The sequence below is a fragment of the Antedon bifida genome, chromosome 4 (assembly GCF_963402885.1).
Source record: "Antedon bifida chromosome 4, ecAntBifi1.1, whole genome shotgun sequence".
Classification (NCBI taxonomy): domain Eukaryota; kingdom Metazoa; phylum Echinodermata; class Crinoidea; order Comatulida; family Antedonidae; genus Antedon; species Antedon bifida.
In genome coordinates this window covers 11,468,542-11,495,606 of record NC_136229.1, presented here as the reverse complement: position 1 = coordinate 11,495,606, position 27,065 = coordinate 11,468,542, and the positions used below count along the sequence as shown (strand labels likewise).

Here is a 27,065-nt window from a genome sequence, read left to right as displayed (position 1 = left end):
AAATGATCATTTTTAATATTAGTTGTATGTTAATTAATTTCATTGATAATTTCCATCTGGACTAATTGGATTTTTGTTGTCTTTTTTTTTCATACTTTTTGAATAATTTTACCCTTAAACAGGTTATTTAAAACAAACACATTAATACAGTACATAGAAACATCTTTGAGTGGAAATAATGCATTACATCCTTTGATGTTCACATTGATTTTTTCCATCAGACACTGCCGATTCGGCGACCTAACGTTGGAAATGGATTTCATGATGATATGGACACAAGGTCTGAGGCTGATGCTCAGCACGGATTTACTAGGAATTCTAACTATCGTGCAAGCCTACCAGTTCTAAGAAGACAAAATAATAAGTCAAGAGAAAAAACTATGGGTACGTTAATTTCTTTTTGATTCTCTTTAATTTTAAACAAAAGGGTTATTATTGTGATTTTTATTTTTATTGTATTGTTTAGTTTTAGCAAGTGAAATGAAAGGAATGTATTGAATTTTGAAACACATATTTGTCTAAAGTACAGATATTTCACCAGCTAAGTAGACACTTGTTATACCCAACCTAAACTTAAAATGATTATATTAAATGGGGTCCTAAACTGCTGCAATCTTTTTGACTGACCACATTTGGTGTGCTTACACCTTTTGACGCGCTTCAACAATAATCCCCTGTAAGCTAATCACTAAGCTATTACGTTAATGATCGATAATTGAATTGAACACTAATACCCTAACAATAGGTAGTTTTCAAAGCTTTTACACTCAGATTAAGCATGAGTATGAACGCGACACTTTTGTCAGGTACCCATCGAGTGCTCTTGATGGTACATTGCATTCCTATTGAGCAGGATTTTGTTTGAAAATGTGTCATTATAGTACAATCATTATTTCACTTGTTAGTCATGTGAAACGTCATTGGTATTCTCATAGTGTTCATGCGATGTTGTTGGTGTAATTTAATATCATTACCGTACTCGTCATATTACCATTTTTTCAACCATGTTTAAATGAGTGGCTAATCTAAACAGTCTATATAGGCTGCTCTTTAAAAAAAATGGTAATTAATTATGTAAATAGTTGTTCTGATCACAAATAGTGGTAATGTTATTGATTATGGTAAATTATGATGATAATGATGGTTGTGTTGATAATAATGGTAACAAAATGTATTGTTAACATTATCATCAACACCACACAATTTTCATTAACACCACTCCTGTATCATTGTTACCATTATCATCATCAACAACATCACCGTTATCATTAACATTACCATCATTATAGTAAACATTATCACATAAACCTCCAACCATCATTAATGTCATCAATACCTCCATCATTATCATCAACATTATCAAAAATTCACTCAAATCAAAATGTCTCAATTATTGTCATTAACGCCTCAATCATTGTCACCAATATTTCCTGCATCATCCTAAATGCCACTGTTATTATCATCATTAACAACACCATCATTATTTTATTCAACACTACCATCAACATTACCATGATTATTGTCATCAACATCATCATTGTTATCATTAGTATAGTACCAACACCACCTTCATTGTTAGCATAAAAACTGAGACCATCATTGTTGTCATCAACACACCATTTATTATCATCATTAATAATACCACCACCATTGTCATCTACGCCATTATTATCATCATCAACACCACCACCATTATCATCATCAACACCACCCAACATTATCATCGAGACCTATCAACACCATCATTATCAGCCATCAGCATAACCATCATTATTATCATCAACATCATTATTATCATCAACATCACCATCATTATCTCCATCAAAATCATAATCATCAACATCACCACCATTATCAACATCACCATCATTATCTCCATCAACATCACCATCATTAACATCACCATCACCATCTCCATCAAAATCACCATCATCAACATCACCATCAACATCACCACCATTATCATCAACATCTCCATCACTATCTCCATCAACATCATCATCAATATCTCCATCAACATTACCATCATTATCTCCATCAACATCACCATCATTGTCAACATTACCACCACCATCATCACCTCCATCACCATTATTATTATCATCAACATCACCATCATTATCAACATCACCATAATTAACATCATAATCATCAACATCACCAAAATTAACATCACCATCATCAACATCACCATCATCGGCATCACCACTATCTCCATCAACATCACCATCTATCATCACCATCATTATCTCCATCAACATCACCATTAATAATCGCCATCATCGTCAACAATACTATAAATTATTATTATCATTAACCACGCCTATAATCATCAGTGATTCATCATTCTTATTTAACCATTTAAATTTAAAATTTGGTACAAGGCATTGAGTCGCATTAAAATCCAATTAGGTTGCTTGTGACTTTCAATTCATTTTTGATACCAAAGTCATTCTAGATTGATGATACTGCACTATAAAAAAACATTGCAATATTACCATACAGCTATTAATAATGCTATAATAGCTATTAATCGTTCTAATCTGCTACGGCTCCATAGCAACATATTCATCAATAAAAGATAATAAACATATTAAAAATAGTAATGCATATTTTTTAATAAAGTATGTCATGAAACCATAAGTACCGGTTTGTAAATTTAGATTTTTTATAATAATATTAGAATTAGAACACTGACTTAAAAAATATTTGTTAATTATTTATGATTTTTGTTTTGCAAATGCAGTAAAGACAAAACTGTAGTAGTTGTTAGAATCACCTGCTAAAGTTTGTAATCAAACAAAACTTTTTGAAGGTTAAGCAAATTATTTCCACATTGTAAAAAAAATATTATAGTAAATCAAAATTGTTGATAAAATCATCTGAAGCGATCTTCATTTTGTTTTTTCTTTGGTGACTGATATATAACTTAATGTCAATTCAACAACAGCATCACCAGTTTTGATTATAATCACTTCTTTATGTATCCAAGAACATTCTTTATTTCTAAAATAGTTTGATTCAATACTGTACATATAGCTATCTGATTTTCTTGTTACAGTTTTCTTAAACTTTAACCGTTGTAACTTGTAAAGTCATGTACATTTTTATCATAAAACTGACAGCATGCAAATATATAACATCCGCTTATTCATACTTTGCTCTCTGAATTCTAACTAGAGCCTATAAAAATGTTGTAAAATGCTTGTGTAAAATTGGATTTTTCAAATTAAAATAATTCAAAATCAATAGTACGTGTGTAGATGTGCTTCATGGTAATACTTGTTTTCCCAATAGAATTAAATTTAAAATTTCATATTTGAACTTTAAGTTCAACCCAAGACTAATTTTGATATTTAGAAATCGTTCAAAGGAAAAGTATAATGTATTTAGTTTTTAAAATTCAATTCATGTGTATAGGACAACACTAATAAAATAATATAAATGAAAAAAAAAAAAAGAAAAAAAATAATCAAATAATTTGTCTTTTTAGTAATTATGTCCCAATAAACTAATCATGAACTTGCTGTCTTGCTGTTGGACTATTTACATAGCTACTTTAAATTAACAAATAGTCTTCATTATTAAAAGGTTCTGTCTTCAAATGATGGTTTTCAGCAAAGATGCATGTTACATAGATCTGGCAAAATATTGGTTTATTCAGCTACCGTAAATAATTAGTTCACTATCTCGAGGTGCTTTTGTTATTGAACTGTTTAAATGAAATGTAAATATAGAACATGATGTCTGAAGCAAGAGGACCTAAGAGGATTTTCATATTCTGCTTCTCGCTCATTGAAGCTACTGTAATTTTAGCATCAAATTTAAAACTTTTGTTTTTAAAATATGCCACAGTTTGACAGTCCCTTTATATAATTAAACAGATTTATTTTATATCCTTCCCATAATATTTCTATAGTGCCAGTCAGTAAATATGCAGTTACTCAAATACAACCTTTGATTGATGCTTTATCAATTATATATTATCAATCAATTAGAAGTTTTAGAAATTATTAACAATGTTTGTAGGTTACCATTAAAATTGCAGTCATGTAGAATGTTTATTTTAAATACTTATATTTTTATTTTAATAAATTAAAAATTCATTTTATTGATTTATTTTGTTTTCATTATTTAAAATTATATTCAAATTATTTGAAATATATTTTATCATCACAATTAATTTCACTGTATATTAATTGAATATCAAGGTGAAATATTGTAAGTGTAAACTTTTTATACTATAGCTTTATATAATATATAGTCTTCTTAATTAATCTTCATTATAATAAAAGCAGATCAATATTATGTTCACATCCGACATGGTTACCATATTTAAACCATTTACAATATCCATGCAAGTAAAGCTAAAACATAACTGATGATTATTATTATTTTAAAAACTAATCAAATATTTATTCTTTCACACCTGTTATACTTTAATGGTGATAGTCTTATCATTCAGATTTGCATAGCGTTGTTTGATTTTAAAATTTATTATAGAATGATGTTAAAGTTACAGTACACACTTTACTTGGGATACCCGGGTCTAGGACTCGCTCATCTTCTCCTCTTCCTCTTCTTCTTCCATCTGGACACTATTGAGCCAACTTTCAAGTCCTACTAGTTCTTTACGCATCGTCTCACGGCTCTGAAACATGGCAGGACAAAAATAGAAAGTTGTATACATCAAAAAGAAAAACTGGGTATCTTTTGCAGTAATTGTTGTACAGAGAAGTCTAAAGTAATAATTCTTTTCTTGGCAATATTATTATGCTGTGAGTTTTAAATTACCCTTTAAAATTTAAATTTTACTAATTATCATAGGAAATGTTTTAAAAAAGGTGTATCCTATTATAATTAATTAGTATTGAAACTAAAATGGCTAGTGTGTACCATGACATTTGAGATTCAAGTAGCTGATTTCATAACTCTTTATATGGTTGTATTATTACCATAAAGCAAATTGCAAAACTGACTACTTTAAACAAATTATAGTCTTTGTCGCGTCACAAAATTAGTATCTCATCTTAAATATCTAGACTAGCTTTTGTTCTTTGGAGCAAATCCAAGTAAATGTGACCAAAAAACCTGCATATCAGCATAAAGTAAAGAACACCCTATTGAATTGGTTTCCATGGTGATTTGAACATTCATTTTTTTATCTAGGAATTGGATATTTTCCAAATGCATGATAAATTTATAGCATTATAGTTTTGTTGCAAAAAATGTATATTCAATAACAGTAAGGATACAAATGGGGAAAATGTGTTTTGATAATTAATAACATGTCCAATTTTGCTGTTCATATTGAACCACATTTTTAAACCCTCTTCAACTGCAGAGAAGAGTGCCAACTATCAGCACACCAGCTTATAATAAGGTAGTGTGCACACAGTTTGAATATAATATTAAATATTAAAAGGCGATTAAGCTGTCATACATACTATATAAGTTTCATGGAAACTAAAACAAAATGCAAAATCTAATAATTAATTGTGAATATTGGCTTCATTTAAAATGAATGCATGAATAATAGAAATTTAAATATTCATGAGTTAAAATTATAGTCGTTCGTTCCACGTAATGAAAGAAGACATTACAATGAACATCAATGTAACATAGAATGTCACATTTTTTACTGCCATTTTTCTACCTTGCTTGAACAGTATTAAATTTGTCTATTCTATTGGTTTAAAGATGAGAGATGTCTTATGGCTATATTTTGTATAAGTAACAATTATTTATAAATTGTTTTATACTTTGCATCTCCATTTCTATTGAGCAAGAAAATACGATTTAAGAACTGAGTTTTGTTGAACGAATTGGTGTTTTCACACAAAAAATAAATACGGTTTTAAAAAACCATTTGATCTCAGTTGTTAAAACCAGTTTTAAGGAAAATGAAAAATAATTAGTAATTATTTTAACAACAAAGTTGGGCAGGGTAAAAATTATCTAGGGCGATCAAATGTTGGACATTGCTTGCCCAAAACACCTGATTTTTAAAAATGTTTTGAGCCGTGGCTGTATGTCTACACAAATATATTCAAAAATTCTTGTTTGCTACCTAATACAACTGTACTGACTGTTATTCTCAGAAGTCATTTATTGCTGTATTTACATTCTTTACCTTAATTAAGAGTTAATGTTACGCTTCATTAGGCAATAAATTGATTGATACCGATTCTTATTATAAACCTTAACAATTTTGCTGTTGCTTCATATGACTGATTTTTATTTTATGTTTTTTTTAAATGTCACTGAATGCAAATAGAATGCTGTACTGATAGATAATTGGTATTCAACACTATAATTTATTTACTTCAATTAAAAGTAAAGGTAAAAGGTCATATCATATGAAGCGCACAATTATTTCTGGTCTTGTAATCAATTCTTGTGAGAATATCTTTATAAAATCTTAAGAGGTAATTTTGTGTAAAACAGCCTAATGGCTACAGGGAGGGCTAGAACAACCCAAGGCGAATGTCACATATCTGTGCTATTCATGGTCCTTCGGCATCATGGAGTTGTAGCTGGGTGGTTTAACATGCTTGCATTTCAATCCAAAGGTACATGGTTCAATCCTGACCTAGTGTCAATATAGTTTATCCATCCTGTTATTATAAAGCTATATTTGCTGCTGGACAGACATGTATGAAAAAAAGTATCATCATTTGTTCATTGTTAGGGAGACTTTTTACTCACAATGTTTAAAAGTTGACTGCAGTATTTATAAACAACATATAAATGTTACATAATATACATAATTTCTGTTCACTTATTTGTTAATTCTTTCACATAATACTCTTAAGACTACAATTATAACACATGTTGTAGCATCTCTGTTTGATATGCATATCATACCTCTGTACGATAATTATACACATGTGACAAATAAGCAAAGCTTTCGGAAATATAGCAACAGAAATTTAAATGATGAGGAATTATTGAACAGATGTTAGTCACGATATCTACTCATTCATTTTTAATTATTTATCATGTTTGAAAATAATCCTCGTTTTGTATCTATAATAACTTGTTGATATTCTGCTAATTGACGACTTGTTATTTTGCCCTTTTCGTTCTAATTAGCAAACATGCATTTCATAATTTATTGGCTACTGTGCTGTCATTGTTGAGAATTCGCTCAATTTATATTCAGCGTTTTATGACCGTATCGCCACAGGAGCAGAACAGATTGCCATGTTTGAAGAGAATGTAGAATTGTACTGTTATATATGATGACGTACAGTTGTGAACTAACATTGGATTATTATGCTCTATGATAAATATATAACGGGACAATGTTGACGAATTCTAGTGAATATACACTATCATTACCAAGTATAATAATTTTCATATTTCAAATACCGATTGTTATTTATCTTTTATAACACTATACACTATTTTGGCTTTAGTTCCTTCATGATCAAATTTATGTTAGATTTGTGTTGGAAGATGAGAAACAAATGACACCACACCTCCAGTAGTTTTCTACTTCCTCCTCCTCAGAATTTCTATTATATTCTCTTAGTTTAGATTAAACATACAGACTCAAGTCCTTAAAAGGAATACAGTGATAACAGCTGATATTTTGCATTTAAAAAAAAATGGTTGTTTGTTATCATCTTCTGAAATTTTTCATCACAACCCATAAGATATTGTGATAAAATTGCAAACATAACCTTTACTTGTAATTTTCATTTTAATAATTAAACGATATCAACTCGGTCAAAATTGACATTGTTCAGAAAAGGAAAATTATTCTAGAGTAAAGTTTTCTCATAACATATATTTTATTTAGCATAAATGTATGCTTCTATAATGGTTGTTTTAATTTATATACTATAATACATACATAATAAAGATACTAATACAATATGAATGAATTGATATAGTGTATGTATAACGTAAATGATAATGAGATTTTTCAATATACATGGTAACGCTGTCATTTTGAAACATTTCACTTTATCCCACCAGCACAATGATATAAATAAAAACAAAATTGCATATTTAATTTTTAATGAGTTCATTTCTTCTTTCAGGTTTAGTGTACTTACAGTACATGGGAGAAACTAAGCGAGGTCTATTGCCAAATGAAATAACAGGCCTAGATACTGTCAGGGCGCTTTTTGTCCGTGCTTTCCCGGGCAAACTTACGCTTGAAGCTCTTGAAAAGCCAGAGAGAAAAATATATATGCGAGATCCTGCAACTGAGATTTTTTATGAGCTTGAAAATTTGAGGTAAGATAGTTATATACCTTTTCCTCATTCATTGAAATATAATGCAGCAATTTGCCAAAAGGTCAACTCATGTTTATTCTATACATTCATTTTCAACTGAAAATGGAAATTATTTGAAATTAATTTTATCTGAAAAGGCATTGCCTCCCAGTCATAGAATCTGAGTTTAATTCTGCCTCTTGCTCAATACAATTGGCCAAAAAAGCCAATGCAAAGTTTATAGTGGGTTTATTATACGTGTAAAGTGTCATGGACCTTTTTTTTTTCATCCTCTAAACTTAACTCATCCTTTAAAAAAAACCCCAGATATACAAATTGAAATAAATTATAATAATAATGATAGTTCAATTTCATATACATCTATTTTGTTTGTTTTGATATTAAAAGTAATACATTTGTTTCTAGTGACATTAAGGATCACGTTGTGTTAAAAGTACATGAACCAGGTGCTGGGGAGGATGCGCATTTAAGCACGCGATCTGCACCCGTTTCAGCTAGATCCACACCAAGTGATTTCAGTTTGTTCTCAGAACCAGAATTAGACTTTGAAAATTATGATAAACAAAGACAGAAATATCAGGTGATGTCGTCATTGACAACAGTTAAGGAGCAGTCAGGGAAAGGAAGACCAAATGTTCCTGGACCAATGATACATCATGGACCTATGCCTAATCGTGGTGGGTCGGATAATTACGCTCAGCTGAGTGGAACTCTAGATCAAAATGTAAGTATTTTTACTATGTGCTATTTTACATCAGTATTTGTACAAAGAATATTCATTGTGAGATGAGTTTGTGCAAGACACTTGTATGAGAAATAATAATATGTCAATCTTATAGTAATAAGCACAGTTGGGTTTGACTTTTGGTGGAGAGAGACAAGCATACAATAGTAAAGTGTTTTGCTAAAGAGGATAGAAGCAATGCCTAAAGAGGATATAAGCAATGCCTAAGGAGGATAGAAGCAATGTCCTACGCATGTTGTTTCATTGGTTGTCCAGGGATCTAGAAGCCACACGGTAGAGCAACTGAATGAAGCACATCCAAATGTTCCTGCATGTACACAATTAATTAATATGATGTAATTTGTTCCTAGGTAGTAGGTCATCACAAATTGAAAGATCCCTAATAATTACTGATAGATGACATGTGTTGTGAAAACCCATGGGATTAAGCTCATTTTCTTCTTTTTTTTCAGTTTAATATATTTGGAAATATTAAGCTCATGTAGACAATCTTTATTTGTCTTTGTTTTGTAGAAATTAAAAGCTGCACAAGGAAGAGTTGAGAAGCCACAGAATACAATACCAATGCAGACATCACAGCTACACCAGCGACCTAGCTCTGCGATGGGATATAGGGAACATCAAAGTAGATACGCTACACAGGTACTGTACACCCTACTACCACTAATTAAATGCAGTATCATGATTTGGTATTATGTAATATGCTATTAACTTGGGAATAAGCCATGAGATTGGGTTACATTTTTGTGTGAGCTTAATTCTACCTGAGGACCAGAATACTGAGGCCTAAGCCTAAATTAAACTTGCATATAAATCTTGGTGTGTTCTTACAAGCAAAGTTGGTAGTCTTATGTATGCACAATTGGTGGTCTTTTTGGATTGTTAGTCTCACATTGGTAGTATTCTATCCAAGGATGCAATTGCGGTCTTACATGCAATGGTAGTCTTACATGTAATGGTAGTCTTAAATGCAATGCTGGCCTTATATGCAATGGTAGTTTTACATGCAATGCTGGTCTTATAATTCAATGCTGGTCTTACATGCAATGATGGTCTTATATGCAATGATGTTCTTACAATATATGCAATGATGGTCTTGCATGCAATGGTGGTCTTACATGCATAATGCATTACACAGTTAAATTTAAATGCATACATAATATGTATTACACAGTTACAGGCATACTGTACTCTAAACATCCTGGTGATAATTAATTCACATTTAAAATATATAAATGAACTGAGGAGGTCACAAATTAATTTATTATTTAGTAATATAAGGAATACTGTTTATTAATAAATTAATTCATTTGTTCTATGAAAATAATGCAAATTAAATTATTTGAAATGCAATAAGTGCTAGTGAGTGAAAATGAGACTAATCATGAGATAAATACAAGTAATCCATGTCAAGAGTCCAGTGGGTATGCTCAAAGCCTAGCTCAACCCAACATGCTATGATGCATGCATAATTTTATTTATTTGAATTTATCAAGATAAAGCCTACTGCAAAACTTTATCTTGATGGCTGCTCTGAAAGAAGTAAATGCGATCTAAATTATAATTAACTTTAAATCCTTTAGATTTTCTGTCAACTAACATTTACATTTGGTTTCCTTTTTTCAACTAAGGTATTAATTTTACATTAATTTGTATCTTCTAAAAAGTGTATCATTTGACCAAAACAAAATCATTGTGAGTTTTAAGCCTTAAGCTTATCTGTCAATTTAGATTATTACTTGGTATAATCAAGCCAGGTAAAAATACAATTCTGTGGCATCCTTCCTTTCTATTAAAAGGAAAATAAAACTATTCTGGACAAATTGCTAGGCTATATTCAAGTCACTTTTTTTATACATGTATTTATTTTAAAGCCTGTTCTATAAAGTGTTTATTGTGGACACCTTCAAAATCCCTAGCTTAGGTTAAAAAAAATGTGTTTTTGAATTGGTTTTTATTTATGCTTATTGGTGTTGACAATTAAAGGAATACTTTTCATTTTGAGTGTACAGGATTCTAGAAACTTTCATATAACAATAGTTTTGCTTGACATTTCACCTGCGTTTTAGGTGAATATCAAATAACCGCTGAATATTAGTTTAGTACAGGTTCTGATTCTATTAAAGCTATTTGATCTTCAATTACAGTTGGCCAGATAAATTAATAATTTTATAATTCAATTATTTATTATCATGTGACATGGGTGATTATTATGAAACATAGCAGCAAAGTTATCTGTGCAGTCTGTGGAATACATTGATGCTGGTCATTAGAAAAAATAAACAGAAGATATTTCTGAAGCTGATCTTTTGTTTGTCTCTAACTAACATTTTTTATTACTAAATTGTTTCTGCTTTTTAAAAATTTAACACAATTTATTATGTTTTGTCTCTTGGTAAATCGGATGCTCGTCTGTGTCCAATGTTCCTGTCAGATGTCAGGATTTTTTTTCATGACATGTTTAAATCACTGTTTATATATCTTACACTTATTTTTTGTAGCACCCAAGCTTTTATAGGGTTTTCCACATTTTGTTCTGTCTATTATCATAGATTTTTGTGACCATTATTTATCAATTGCTGTTTATGTTACCTCTTCTAGTAGTGTATTCTGGAAGGGAATATGATCAAACTGTATTATTTTCAATAGACTTTTAAAAAGCTTTTATTAGTTCAATCATGATACAGAATCCAATATATTGAATATGTATAATTTTATATTCTATTTAATATTCCCTGTTTGAATTGTTTCTTCACCCTGAAGTCGTCAAACCATTTATTTGCAGCTAATGTTTAAATGTAAAAATTTGTTTTGATACATATTTATGTTTCTTGATACTTGAACACATTAGGACAATGTTATTAACCTCATTACAAATCACATTTGCACATGAAATTTGCTTTGATGTGACAAAGCATAAATCACTGTTGTTATTTTAGGTAAATAAGTAAAAAAAAATGAAAACAAAAATGATAATTACTGAACAAAAACAAATTGGCTAATCTGCTTTACAGGAATTTCTATTGTTCATATGTTTTTTTTGTAAATGGCAAATTGTCAGTGAAAGGAAAATTTGTTTCACCAAACCAGATTTCAGGAATACAGGAAACTCTCCCAAAATTCAAAGCTTCTAAATTATTCCATGCTATTAAAATGGTAACAAATTTAGTAAAATGCCATTAAAATCTATGAATAGATTAGCCCAGATCATCATACTTTACAATCTGCCTTGAGGTTAGTTTCCAACTACACCAAAATAAGAAATAGTTAATAATTCCTATCCAAACTACTTATATGTCACATTTGTAATAGAGGTATCTACCTTTTGATTTATTTTATAGGACTTTAGAAGAGGTACCCCAGATAGAGCTAGCGCTACATTGACCAGAAGTAACAATAGAGATTATGAAGAATTGCATCGTGGTGCTCCTGGTCGTCAAACCCTGCCATTGTCTCATAGCAGAAACTACTCAGATGTTACACAAAGAGTGACACAAAGAAGTGTATCACATGAGGGACATGCACCTCAAGGTAATGGAATCATGCAACAAATTGATATTGGAAAGATGTTTGAAATGTGGTAATATTGTATGGATAGAACATCTGCATATCAAGCAGAAGGTTCCGAGTTTTATTTTTTTTTATATTCCCACAAATGTCCTCATCTTTATAATTTCAAAATTAATTAATTAATTTTCAGTATATCACCGGGTTGTTTAGAATTTCTTCTAATGCCTATAAATACCCATATATGTCAATTTGTAGGATAGGATGCTCTAACCTAAAACTCCTGTGAGTTCTGTTCTGGTGGCAATACAAACTCTCAATTGAGAGTATCAAAATAGTAGAGAGATAGTTGGTGACATGATTGCTTTCTAATACTTTAAATTTGATTGATGATTTTTCTTGTAACTCAAACAGGGTCAAATATTGAGGCCTTACAATTTTACTAATATGCAATGAAATAAATAATAGTTAAATTTTGTAATTTTAAATAGGATACACACCAACATCAATGGCAGATACTAACGGCCATCATCCAGGAAAAGGTCAATATGGGTCACGAATGTCCAACTCATTGGATAATCTAGACGACACAGATTCAAGTAGATCAATGAAACATCGGCCAGTGTATCAAGTTGATGTACCCCCTCCACCGTCCAACTATGCTCAACAGGGTACTCCAAGGTCACGCTCCTCACAGAGCCTTAACATACCACCAGGTACACCTACTCGCAATCGACAAAAAGAGAATTTCGGATCTCCAAGACATTATTCACATAGTGGAGGTTCACAGAGAGGTCGCCAGATGAGTCGGACCGAACTTGACATGAAGCAGAGAAGCCATAGCCAACCGCCGGCTAAAGCTGCTACTGATAATGGAGGGTACGTGTTTTTTAAATTACTTTTCATTTAGTTAAACGCTCTCTCATTGGTATTCCTACAAGCATGAATATTTCTGAATAAATTAATTACATTTAATCGATCAATCCTAATTTAATAACTCCTTCCATATGACTAAATTAATATTTTATCATTCCTCCATTGTTGAAGCATATAGTATTTAATTGTTTAACCCTAAATTTGTCATTGTCATTGAATGTCATCTATTCCTTAACCTCCCTTTAATTCATTTTAGAAAATTATTTTATTTGAAGAATGATCTTGGAGATCATTATTTTTAACTAAATTAAAACCATTTAACTTCACATTTAACTAATAACATAGAATTCATTTGTTAAATATTAAATATTGTCTTTTGTATTTAATTACAAAATGCATGCATTATCACACTATATTATTTTGCATGAATTTCAAAATGCATCCATTTTGCTGTCTTTCAAAATTATTGACTAAAATATTTTCTTATAAATTATATGCAATGCTATGATTGATTTGATTGATTTGTCAAAAATAATGCATTATCAAGTGTGCCATATTTATTATCATTTTCTCTGTTTGAATAAGTAATTACAATGTACTGACTCTGGTATAAGCCTACCCTGAAGCATAAACCCACCCAATTTTAGTAAATTTGATGCAAATATAGGTTTGCATAGGTTGACACCACTCTAAATTTTAGATTGCCATTCAGCTTATATTGGTAAATGAACAAGATTTTGTACCTATACTTGATCTGGTATCACCACATCTAGTTATACGGACAAAAATCAAATTCACTTGGTAGCAATATAGGGACTTGGACCAAGTTTAGATTTTAAAGGGGAAGGCTTACATCTCAGTCTGTACAGGGATTGCTGTCAGCTTGAATCTACTTTTTAAAACTGGTTTTCATTCAAAGATTGTGTAATAATATCTATACCAAAAATGCATGTTTTTTTATTGGGATTCTTCTATATCAAATCTTAGCATTTACGCTACTATACAAAGGCCAACGAGTACGTCAATCACAGACCAAGCACGAGCATACTATATGCAAAGCCCGCCCCCAAACTCTTCTGGGCGCTCAACACCGTTTGATCCAGAATCCAAGTGAGTTCTTCACGTAATTTTGTTTGTCTATGGTTTTGTTTTTGGGTCAATTTTTTTTTCAATCTATTTTTTAGTTGTAATGTTATATCCCAAAATATTTATTTACTAGATTTATTGGATTTTGAAATTTCCAAATTTGTAATACTAAGTATTTATAAAAAGAAATACTGTAGGTCTATACATTTCATTTGATTTAATTTATGTATTATGATGAAAAACAGACATACAGAGATATTAAAATCCCTGGGAAATTGATGTTTAATAGATGGAAGTGAGAAATCAGTTGCAGATTGCAATGAAAACTTGTCTGACTTAGATCTAAACTCTAAAATCAACTTTGTTCATTTCAACTAGTGCTTTAAAGTCTAGGCTTAAGACTAAAAATTGGGACATCTATTACTTTTCATCTGCCTCTGTAGTTAATAAGACAGTGTAGATTGAACATCAGCACGCCATGGCACAATAACGTATTTTAATATATGCATTTGTTATAATTGCATTTCAGCATGCATGATGATTGAATGTTTCATTTTGAAAATTAATTGCACCAAAATGTTTCTATTTCACTTGCTAACATTTTGGTTGCATATTGTAGCAAATAATTATGCATTATAATTTGGTTTATTTTACTGTATCTTTTTTAAAAATCATGTATTCTATTTACTAGTGCCCGTATGTCGGCTATGGAACATCAGATTGCGAGCCTCGCTGGAATTCTAGAGACTGCCCTCACTACTGGTAGCATTGGAAGTCCTGATGATAACAAGGTAAAGTTTAAAATATGACATGTTCATCTTGGATTACAAAGTAAGTTATTATGGCAAGACTAAGTTCGAAGTTTATGGCGTATGTACAAATGCATAACATTAAGTTCCGTGTCGCCTAACTTCTATAACCATTATTTAGTTTTGAAAAATGCTTATAAATTTTCCTTCAGGCACACAAACTTCCATCTGGAATGTCTTCCAGTAGGAGTGAAGAGGTCCTACGAATGTTTAGTGGATCAAGTGTTGCCTCATCGGAGATGTCAGCTGACGGTAGTGGTGAGTATGGAAAGACATATTTCCTATAAAAGAATATATTTGATGTAATTGTCATTATATACATCTGCAAAAAAAAATGTACAAGAAACATGGTTGTACATTGTGGTGCCATTGTGCTTATCTCTGTATTTTTAATTTAATACAAATAAATTTAATCCCATTTTCAGCAACATAAGTTTTTAAAATGTATCTTGTGTTGGTATTTGAATTTTGAAATAATCTTTATTGATTATTCCAATTTCAACAGATGCATCTGGAAGTTCATGCGTCACACCAGTTATCAATGTCCACTTGAGAAACTCGGCTCTTGATCTTCGACAAACTGCAAGGAATCTTCGAGATCAACTAAAACAACTACGCATACTGCAACTGAACCATGCCCAGCAGATGAATGAGATGATGAAGATAACTACACGTCGTATCATGCAGGCTTTAGACATTACACCTCATGCAAATGACCATCCAGTGAGGGCAGAGAGGAGTCGCGTACATCAGGACTTCCTTCATTACAAGACAACAGCACAACAAATTCAACTTGATTTAGAGTAATAATAATGATGGATTTTTATAGCACATATTCACACTAGGTGGATTAGATTTTAACACTTTTCAATAACAGGCTTCTTCTAAGGTTCACTCCATCTCCTTGACATTATACAGGTGCCTCTTTTCTATCCATGACAAAGTAAAAAAAACATTTAAATCTCAAACCTAACTAACAAGAAACTAAAAAAAATGTATTTATTAAAACAATTATTTTGTCATTGTTTTTATATTAGTGATTTGGAAGCAACAGTGGAAGAAACAAGATGTGATGTAGTGAACAAACAATGCCGTGTTGATATGCAAGATGTTGGCAATATGAGTACGCTTCTAGGCAACACAACAAAAAAAATATCTGAACAAAAAGGTAAGCGTTTTGTATTCCAATGACATAATCTACATAGTCATTTATAAGTACTGTAAATATAATGCAAATTTGCGAATAGCTAATAGTGTATATATAACTGCTTGAACTACTATTGAAAAGGTAGTTATAAAAACAAACATTTAATGCAAAAATCTCAAAATAGAGAAAAAGACATTTTCTTTATATTTTTTTATATTGTCATTTTTTCATATTGTCTTATGAAATAAATATTAAATAAATGATATACTCTATAAATTGTTCCAGTTGCCTTTCCAATGTTGTCGGACAAGATGAAGAAAGTAATGAATGAAGAAATGGCTGTAGTAGTGCAGGAAGAAAAGTAGGTATTATTATAGCTTGGTGGTTGGTTAATCGCTGATCTTTGGGGTTTGTTTACAGTAGTAAAATATTCACACACAAAAAAATATGTCCATGTCCAATGAACTTATTTGCTAGCTAGGTAACAGTACTATTTTCAATTTAATATTTATCTTTAATTGTAGCTTTTTAAAAGAAGAGCCACCAAAGCTAGACAGTTATATGAAGCGATGTAAGAAATTGACAGGAACGTTACATACATTAAAAAGGTAACTATGGATGCATTTAATGCTGTGTCCACACTACAAGCAATGCTGATCATTAAAAATTGTATATCTTGATTATGTAATATTCTTGTTTTGGCTGAATTATTTTCAAAATAACACCACTTCTTTCATGAAGAATTATTGTCCTGATGTGTATAAGCCTACCATCGTTTATAAGCCCACCAATACTTTTGGTAATTTAGAACATTATTTATCAAATACAAAATAATGTAATTAATTTCATAAAAAAAAAATATATTGCAATAAGATCAACCAATATTATACAAATATTAACCTTTGTAAGTGAAAATGTTTATAGTCCTACTATATTGTTACTGAAATAAATGTTATAAAAGCAAAATAATCTTGTTTCATCATTTAGATTGGGTGGTGTCCAGGAACATCGGTCTCCTGTTGTACCTGTAATAGAATCGTCTCCAGGTGTACCAAGCCGCACTGCATTGATGGATAACATTAACAAATTGGAACCAGATCATGACACCAGAGTGAGAAAAATTCAGGTAATTGAGCAGAAGATTTTACTGACATTATGAGGTTCATCTTGTAATAATCTTAACATTGTTATTTCCACAATGAGCGAAACTCACTGTTTTTATTTTCAACCAAATATAATTTTAAGAGATTATAGAATAACTTTTTATTTTAAAGTGTTAAATAAATTTTATCTCAGACTTGTCCATAGCATGTATGCATTGACAAAAATAATTTAATAGATTAATTAATTTTTATTTTTTTTTTGCTCAATCCTCCCAACCTACTAATTGTGGTGACTAATTTCTGGATATAACAGCCCTTTATGTTTACATAAGGTTGGTGTAATACACTCTAACCAATACCCATTTAAAATCATTTAGTTACTGGTAAAATGATAGAATTAATTTATTTCTGTTTAATTTAACCAATAGCTAACATTAAACATATAACATTAAACATTAATAATCATGTTTAGACATCCCGTTTACTTCAAATACATTCAGACTTGACATCTTTCCAGAGGATTGGATAATTCTGTCATTGCAGGTCTTAGTTTATTTGTATTATAACAGGCCTGGGAGTCAATCTTCTTTTGAAAATTACCACATCTATGCTGAATTATTTAAGTCTGAATGTAGTATGAATGCACATACATTGATTGCTCTCTAAAGAACCAATGGCAGCACTACAAATTTCCTTACTAGGAGTTCAATATTAAGATGTCTACAAATTAAAATGGTCAGAGGTCTGATGTGATCTGAAAAATGACATGTCAATATTTTCGGAACTTCCCTTTAATTGACTACAAATTGGGATCCTCTCTCTAGAAGGAACACTAGTAGTGTTGCCACGAAAAATGACATATTACCTCTGCAAACACCACAGTTCTCATCTGTCCTAAATGTTATTATATAGATATAAAGATTTATTAGAAGTTGACAGAGGCTTAATTAATTATTTTCATAATTTTTGTTGATTATTAACTCAATATTATTTTGTTTCACTTCTGAATTTTTGTTTTAATTGAGATAATTTCATGGCAACTAACACGGCTCTCACTGCTTGTCATTCCCCAGGCGGCAGATGAGTCACGGGAACGAAAACGTCGCTTTACTAACTCACAAGACCAAGCTAAATTTGAAAATTCTCTAGTTCAGGGGAATGAATCACTACGGAAAACTAACCATTTGAATGATATTGAGTGCAGAGCAAAGTCAAATCTTAGCAACCTGTATCGGCAGGAGGAACATGACCACATGACCCCAATTGTCACACCGGAGAAGAAAGAGAAAATAGCTGCCAAAAAAGAAATCAAGTTGAACAAGCAAGGCAAAGCACCACCGCCACCACCACCTAGGCGGTCAAATTTGTCCGCTCGTTCTTTGCAGTCACCAGAAAATTCCTCAGCCGGTAGTTTGTCGAGCTCCGAAGGGACAACTGTAGTCATGTCATCTACAGAAAAAATAGATGATCCTTCATTTATGTCTAAGAAAAAAGTTGTTCTCATCACCAAAACACAAACAACTACTGTTTCACCAGTAAGTAGTAAGACAGAACATAATGTAAATGCCAATAACTGTAAACTGCGTGGTATGTCACCCCTGGGGGTAAACCCACCAGGTGAACTTGTTGTAAGACCAAAAGTAAAGGCGCTCCCAATATCTAGTCAAAGTCAGGTCTCATCACCTGATTATGCTCCTGTGCCAAACCTCAATACAAAATATGTGCAAGAAAAACAGTCTATACAAAAACAACAATCTCCACAAAGTTGGCAAAGGTATGCTTTGACAAGCCCAAAGTCTCCAGCCACAAGGATCCAACAGCCACAGGTTCATTGGAACAATGGTTCATCAAACATGGTATCACCCCACAGGTCACCACCAAAGGTTGGCCCAAAACCAAATCAAATCCCAAATCAAATGATTCCACCTCCTAAACCTCCCAGGGCCCAAAGCACAAAGATAACAGCTCAGCCACTAAACATGCCTAAGAATAGAATCCCTACTAGGCAGTATAATAGAGGAAATATGCACTCCCCAAATATGCAATCATTGCATCAAAGCCCAAAGAGACAAGGAAATCATTGTGCTGAAAATGATTACATGAATATTGATGAACTGTTGAAGATGAGAAATGGAGGTAGTAACTCCTATCCAAATTCACCAAGGAAAATGAATGGTTCCCATCGAAGTTCACGTATGGTAAGCCCACATGCTAGTAGCACAACTGTCAATACTCGTAATGTTGACAGTCAGCATAATAGGCATACTACAAATGACAATCACAAATCTCGTAGTGGGTCACCTATGACCAATGGAAAGCACCAGCAGATTCAGAGAAACTGTGTAACTCCCAGCCCTCAGCACCGAAATGGAAATGTGTCAATTGAAAGACAACGTCTTTCTAAACAATCCTCGGCTCCATCCTTAAACATTTCACCAGTCAGCAGCATAACGGTTGGTTGCCATAGCTTAAGTAATTCACCAATTCCACATCAGAAAGACCAACAGTTACGAGAACAGTATGCCATTCTGCAAAGACTCCAAGAAGAGAATAAACGAAAACAAAATGGAAATGTTTCATCTCAGCAACAAGTAGCCCAACCAAATGAGGTGACTTTAAGTTTATGGCACTTTCTTGCGATTTTTCATCTCTCAAGCATCGCCTAATCCACCTGCACATTTCATCTTCTCAATCTCTCTATTCATGTCTTATTCCTGATGCTTTCTCTTGTTCATGTTAATATGTTGTTACCTAACCAATAAAATGTTGAATCTCTTCAAAGTCATGGCAATGTACAAACTATTTTTATGGCTTCCAGAACCAACGTATTGTAGTTTTTTTCAAATCTTATTAACAATCGCTTCATTAACCTCTTCTTCTGTGGCAACACTTCAACTGGGTTAACACTGCTTACTAGAGGATTTTTAGTGCATTGCTTTCTACCCTTTGCTTGGTGCTATGGGTTATCACTATCTTTGGGTTATACCTAACACAGGGTTACACATGGTTTACAAATAACATTTCAACTTTTTGGTAGCGGTTTATAATAATTCTTTGTTTCATACTATGTACATTTCAGATATTTTTAACATTTCTACACATTTCTCGCACAACATTTTTCCTCTTCAACAAATTGAATCTATCCGCATTAATTACAATTAACACTTGTAACCATCACAAATTAAACCAGATCATAACATCTTTTCTAACTAATTTCCAATTACTTATATAAAAAAATAATAGAAATATGTTTTACTAATCCAGCTAACAGTATAAATCATTAATATTTTACTGCAGTAGAAATTAATTTTCAAATTATTTTGTAAATAACTTTATTCAATTTATTAACAGAAAATTAATAAAATATATACAATATAACAACTTATAAATAGATTAAAATAAATAGATAGAAAAGCTGCAATAGTGAAAATATAATCTACTTTTATAATGTAAACAAATGTTAACATCTATCACCTTTGTCATTTGATGACATTTGATATATGATTTCTCATGTAGGCTCGCCGAAAACAGCAAACACAATCTTTAGATGAAGTTCTTGCAGATTTAGACCGAGCTGTTAATGAACCTATTGGTGATAATAAACCACCTTCAGCTCCAATAAGGTGAGATTGTGTGTGTTTTTCTAGATTCTTTATAATCAGAAAATAGAATTATCACAATTATAACTTATAGTTTAACTTGGCGTCTGTACTATATTTTACAAATTATATTCTACTTATTTAATTAATGTTTAATATTGACATCAAGGAGAGTTTTTGTTTAGTAATCATTTTAGTTGATGTTGTTTTTGGTGTTAACAGACATCTACAAACTATTCATGATAATACAGTAGTGCAATAACACAGAACTGTGGCTATAAATTTGTATTTACTGAAATGTACCCGAGAAGATAATTAACTGACCAAATTTACTATTGCTTTGGACCTATTCTCGATATTTTACTGATAGTTAATGAAGATATATAATAATCCAAATGAAATAAGTCAAACACACCTTTTTATGTCAGTTAATTATGTATTTAGGCAGTTTGTCTAGTTGTGCCAAGATGTACACCCTTTTTCTGTTCTACTGATATTAAATCATACTGTTAGTGCTATATAATATAATAATTATTAGTGTTTATTATATTTATACAGTGTCAGTGATATATATAATAAACTTTCCTACCCTTATAGTTATGTAACATCGTTTAGAATAATATTTAAATAAATGTAAATGGTGTCATTTTATAAATAATTTTTGTTCATATTTTTCTTAAGTTTCTTTTTTCAAATTTAATTTGATTTTGCTAAACCCTTTTAATCCTTTTATATTTTGATTTATTTTTAGCACTATTATTTATTATTATCATTTCTTATCACTATTGTCAAGTTGGCTAGTATGTGAATGTTTTGTAGACACCGGATTGTATAGATTTCCATTATTTTGACAAAATAAGATTTACCATATTTGGAAATGTACTCACAAGCTTTGTCTAATGCTGTGTTATATTTTATCTCACCACAAAACCAAAAAAATAAGAGAGAAAGAAAAATTAATGGTCACTGAGAGCGAACAGTTTTCCTTTTAAAAAAATTAAATGCAAATTTAGTGTATTTTTGCAAATTATTTAAAAATTATCTCATCTGCAAAGTAATTTGCATATTATAATAATTCTCCTCATATTTATTCAAATTCTGTGCAAAAATTTAAATGTATTCATCTCCCTTAGAAAACATAATAAAACAGTAAATTTTACAATGTATAAAACACATTTGATTTAAAATTCACATGGTTTTACCAAATTAAAGTATCAAAAAATATTTAATAAACCCTGACAATATTATATTTTTATTTTGTTAAAACATTTCATCAATATTTCATATCAATTTGTATGTTTATTTTACATTATTATATTACAACATTATGGAATTGATTTTGTTAACTATCGGAACCAAGTTCGGCATAGTTGTCTTTGTGAGTACAGAGCCCTCTATTGATGTCTAATTGCGTTCCGTTTCATGTATATATTATCTTGATTTCAGTTGGTCTGTATTTTAATCATTGTCTTCTCCCGTTTTTCATTTTTCAGAGCATAGTGGTTCTGTTCCTAAATGCTTTACATCTTTGCCAGTATGTGTATTGTAAATGTAGATTACTTATTCCTATCCACTTCATCAACCTTGCATATCTGACTATGAATATTTATCCATTTTTAATATATTCATTCATAATTAGCATACTCTGATTCTTCTTATGCACTCACTCAATGCTTTTTTTCTGTTCCACTAAAATGTCTGTGCTAATCTGTAATTTGCAGTGATTGAATATAGACCTTTGATATAGATATTGATTGAAAGTGTGATGTAAAATGCCTTGAAAATAATGTTATTTAATGTTTTAGATGTATTTAGTGATTTGAAAATTAATTTTAATTAATTATTTTCATCTAATAAAAGGATACATTGCTTCTTTAGATTAATCTATAAAATCTTATAAATTAAAAGTAAAGTAAATAATTTAGCTAAAGAAAGTAATGTTTTTTAGAATAATATTTTTTTTTTTTTTTTTTAAATTAGTTATAACAGTTGTGCTATATATTGTTTAAAGTATTTGCATAATATACATACGTTTTGATTATAAGTTAAAAAAAACAAAGAAAAACATGACGAACTGTCTGTTTGAAATAATCAGTTTACGTCTGCAAAAACAATGTACAATAAACAATAAAGGTGCAACAAGTGTGACCCTATTTTATGATTTCAAAAACACATTCAATGGACTTTTTCCACAGCTTTAACATGCAGAGGACAAATATAACAAATATTAATATACAAATATGGAAAAAAAAACCATTATATTTAAATGTACAATACATGATAACAATGTGCAGTGTTTTGAGCAGTTTTGTTGGCTAATATGTTACTCACCTTTGCTTTTTTATTGCTGCGTCCCAAAACCTTGCTTTTTTTTGCTATAACAACATTACATTCTGCCTTGATTTGTCATTTATTTCTAGTATTTACATAGAAAAGAAAGCAATTGTTGATTTTTTATTTAGATGGATATTTTTTAGTTAATTAAATCTATTTGATCCAAGAAGCATACATACAACTCCCAAAATACACAGAGAGCTTTCTTTTGAGGATTTAAAGAATAAATTGTGATATAGTAAAATTAAACTATAACTATAATACTCTATAAATAATATGATAGAATAAAGTTTCGACTTTAAATCCAATGATGACATAATGTTGAATAATATGTTATACAGGCTCTGACTTGAAATTTAAGAAAGCACTAAAATGTTATACAGCAAATCTTCTTCTTTAGAACCCAACAAAGTGTTCCCTTAATAGGGGTGTCCCTTGGCCATAGTGTTCTTTTCATTGGAAAGTGTCTCCTTAATAGAGTTGCTCCCTAAATTGGGATGTCCCAAAGTAGGGATTCTAATGTAATTGCCAGTGTGATATTCTGCACACAAGTTGTATGTATCTTATTTCATACAGCAGATACCAAAAAGTAGCAAACACGTTTTAATGATAATAATAAATCATGGCAGATTGTATATGTAGCTTTATTTACTAACAAGAATTTTTGTTGATCATTCCCCTTCATCAGCTTACAACATATTTTCATGTAATTAACCTACTCAATCTAATTTGTTAATACTTCCTAATGTCTAACTAATTGTTAACACTTCTATTTGCACTCAACATTCTCAGCACTTCAAACACGGCTGCTATTCTAAATGGCATAGTACCAGCACCACCCCCAATGTATGGACTGCTTGATAAACAATTATCCAAGTCACAAACCCTCCCAGCAAGAGGGTTGTCACCAAAAGTTAGAAAAAATCTCCAGTCGCTCAACCAGTCAACATCAGGACCACCAAGACCTAAGTCTACAGGTGAAGTATCAAGCGAAAGTGTTTGGTCCTCGAGGAATGGAAGTTTAGGAACGTTACGGCGAAGTAAAACTGAAGGAAGCAGTATATGGTGCAAATCAGAAGATGTCCCAAAGTCAGCAAGAGGAGGTTTGCAAGGAATGGAAACTTCAATATGACAGTGTACATTGTTGTTTCAATGTGAAGAATAGTTATTTGCTGCAATTATTTAAAGATAAAGATTATCAATAATGTTGCAGTTGGTGAGGGTCAACATAGTTTTGTAAGCGTATATCTTGTAAGGCTGTGCCTAATGATATGTAGATACTGTTGTGTAGAGTTGCATTAAAAACCATTTAATTTTTAACATTTAAGTGACTCCCAACAAATTTCACCATGGCGGAATTTTAAGTTAAGTTCTTTTCAGCATAAGGCATACTCATTATGATGACGCATTACTATGAGGACTAAAGAAAGGAGATACCATCCATAAACCATGTTTTTTCAGAAGTAAGCCTATTTTATACATCAAATGCATACAATTGTCCAATAGTAAATTTGCATTGTCTTCCCTTGCCATTAATCTTATTTTTTTTTCATATTTTTCTAAAATTGTTAAGGATACATTGTCATTTAAATTATTCCAAATAGTCTATAAGAAAAGTAACCATGACAATAATTAATATTTAATATGTGTGGTTGAATAGGAATGTTGATCATTTCTAATATTTATTACATTTTCAGAATACATATTAGACTTAACAATATTATTAAATTTAAAAGAATTATTGATTAATGTGTAAATATTTTGAAATGCTAAAATATTAGATGGTTGACAATTGTTAGACAAACAAATGTCTTGTATTGTTTAAACAATTATTTAATATATTACATACATATTTTTGTTATGAATTTTTTTCAACAAATAATGCTAGAATCAATTATAGGCTATGAAAAGAAAAACATGTATCTATATGTATGTATCTATTTTCATTTAAGATAATAAATGATCAATCAACAACAAACAGGTTTGATCTTTTTGAAATTAAATTTAGAATATTTCAAATTTGTTTTTATTATTCCAACTTTTTAAAGATTGAAATTTGATTAATTTCTTTCACATATTATGATTTTCAGTCTTTCTGTTTTAATTTATATTTATATACATTTTGCTGATGACTTTTCCATAAGTTGATAAATTTCCTTTTTAGTTTGTGCTTACAATGGTGCAAAATAGAAATAGAACAGTAACTGTGTTGGCAAATTTTCTAAATTTAAATTAGGAGTTTTGTATTGTAGACTCAGTATGTCTAAATGAAGGAGTAAATAAATAAAGAAGTATAAGTAGCTAAATAAAGTATGTGTCAATGTTTTCCCTTGAATTGTTTTAATGTGTGGTAGAATAATGCAGTTCAAATATTTTTTATATACCAAAGTGATGTAAAACTTGAAGATTTTAAGGTATTGTAGTATTTAAGTAATTGAATTTTGAGAATGTGTGTATTGATTCAATTGCAATACATAATTTATAACGTTGCTTCATTGATTTTAAGGTCAATCAATTTGTAAATAAGCGCATTTAAAGTAATCTTAATGTATAACTTATTAAAACATTTTTTTGGTATAATTAATTTACCTTTATTGCTGTAATGGGACTTTTCCTTTGTTTTTTCTGTAATGGGACTTTCACCTTTTGCTGTAATGGTTAATTCCTTTTTAACTGTAGGAAGATTTTCCATTTGTTCTTATAATAGGACATTTGTTTATTTGCTGGTACTTTTCCTTTGCCATTATAAGGATTCTTGTGAACAATTATATCCTTTCTGTTTTAATGGCTATATTTATCAGTGTCATTAGTTGCAGACTTGCCATTAATTTATTTGTTGGTGCATTTTAAGTTTATGTTAGCATGTGTAAAAGAAAAGGCAACTCCTAAAATCCAACTTATTCGTACTAGTTTGTGCTATGTCTGTAAACATAAACCTTTCTACAACAAATAGAATGTCTATTGTAAATACATAATAGAGCATTTTGCTTTTACATAAACTTTTCCTATACTGTATCTCTATAGTCATGTCCGTACATGTACCAGTTGTATGTGCGTTAGTAAGTAAATTGCAAGACAGTAATAATTGTAGGTTTCCAGTGATACTCATGTAATCTTTATTAGGTGTTATAGATTTAATCAAGATATTTTTTTTTTAGTTTTTAAATGTAAATTCGACTGATCATGATGACCTTGCAAGTGTTTTGGTTTATGTTGGTTTCAGGTTATTTTCATCTTTTGAGACTTTCCATGTTCAGTCTTTTTCATGTAAAATACAAATAATGCAAATTAATGTCCAACAAATTCAAATGATGGAATGTGAACTTTTTATGTGGTTACGTGTCCTCTGTAATCCTGAATTGTCCATTTAACAGAACCTATTTATTGTGCACTATGTGATTATGTGATGAGATGTGAAAAAATAAGTGGATTGCTTTAATGAATATGTTAAGTAAATGTAGCTATTGAAATAAAGTAATTGATAGAATCATAATATTTATTCGAATTTGATTTAGATACAGATTCATTTTATTATCCAATATAAATGGAAATTACAGTGCTCATAAATTATCCTGGCTTGCCTGAAATAAATATAACGGGGAAAAAAAA

At 30.6% G+C, this 27,065-nt stretch overlaps 1 protein-coding gene across 13 annotated transcripts in view; it reads left to right on the top strand.

The window, feature by feature from the left end:
* The window catches only part of LOC144840054 (coiled-coil domain-containing protein CG32809-like), a 98,081-nt gene extending 71,218 nt beyond the window's left edge, over nucleotides 1-26,863 (top strand). For 5 of the 13 annotated variants that reach the window (XM_078695693.1, XM_078695692.1, XM_078695696.1 and 2 more), the window contains 17 exons: nucleotides 222-384; nucleotides 8,052-8,250; nucleotides 8,656-8,974; nucleotides 9,509-9,637; nucleotides 12,337-12,526; nucleotides 12,994-13,381; nucleotides 14,366-14,488; nucleotides 15,156-15,255; nucleotides 15,426-15,531; nucleotides 15,779-16,076; nucleotides 16,311-16,441; nucleotides 16,706-16,781; nucleotides 16,945-17,028; nucleotides 17,408-17,546; nucleotides 18,597-20,132; nucleotides 21,040-21,146; nucleotides 24,249-26,863. In XM_078695693.1, coding sequence (XP_078551819.1) covers nucleotides 222-384; nucleotides 8,052-8,250; nucleotides 8,656-8,974; nucleotides 9,509-9,637; nucleotides 12,337-12,526; nucleotides 12,994-13,381; nucleotides 14,366-14,488; nucleotides 15,156-15,255; nucleotides 15,426-15,531; nucleotides 15,779-16,076; nucleotides 16,311-16,441; nucleotides 16,706-16,781; nucleotides 16,945-17,028; nucleotides 17,408-17,546; nucleotides 18,597-20,132; nucleotides 21,040-21,146; nucleotides 24,249-24,588 — 4,428 coding nt within the window. In that variant the 3' untranslated portion in view covers nucleotides 24,589-26,863. Of the gene's footprint in view, nucleotides 1-221; nucleotides 385-8,051; nucleotides 8,251-8,655; nucleotides 8,975-9,508; nucleotides 9,638-12,336; nucleotides 12,527-12,993; nucleotides 13,382-14,365; nucleotides 14,489-15,155; nucleotides 15,256-15,425; nucleotides 15,532-15,778; nucleotides 16,077-16,310; nucleotides 16,442-16,705; nucleotides 16,782-16,944; nucleotides 17,029-17,407; nucleotides 17,547-18,596; nucleotides 20,133-21,039; nucleotides 21,147-22,482; nucleotides 22,501-22,615; nucleotides 22,657-24,248 lie in introns of all 13 variants that reach the window. The other 8 variants (XM_078695695.1, XM_078695694.1, XM_078695690.1 and 5 more) reach the window with 8 other exon arrangements.
* The last annotated feature ends 202 nt before the right edge of the window (nucleotides 26,864-27,065 follow it).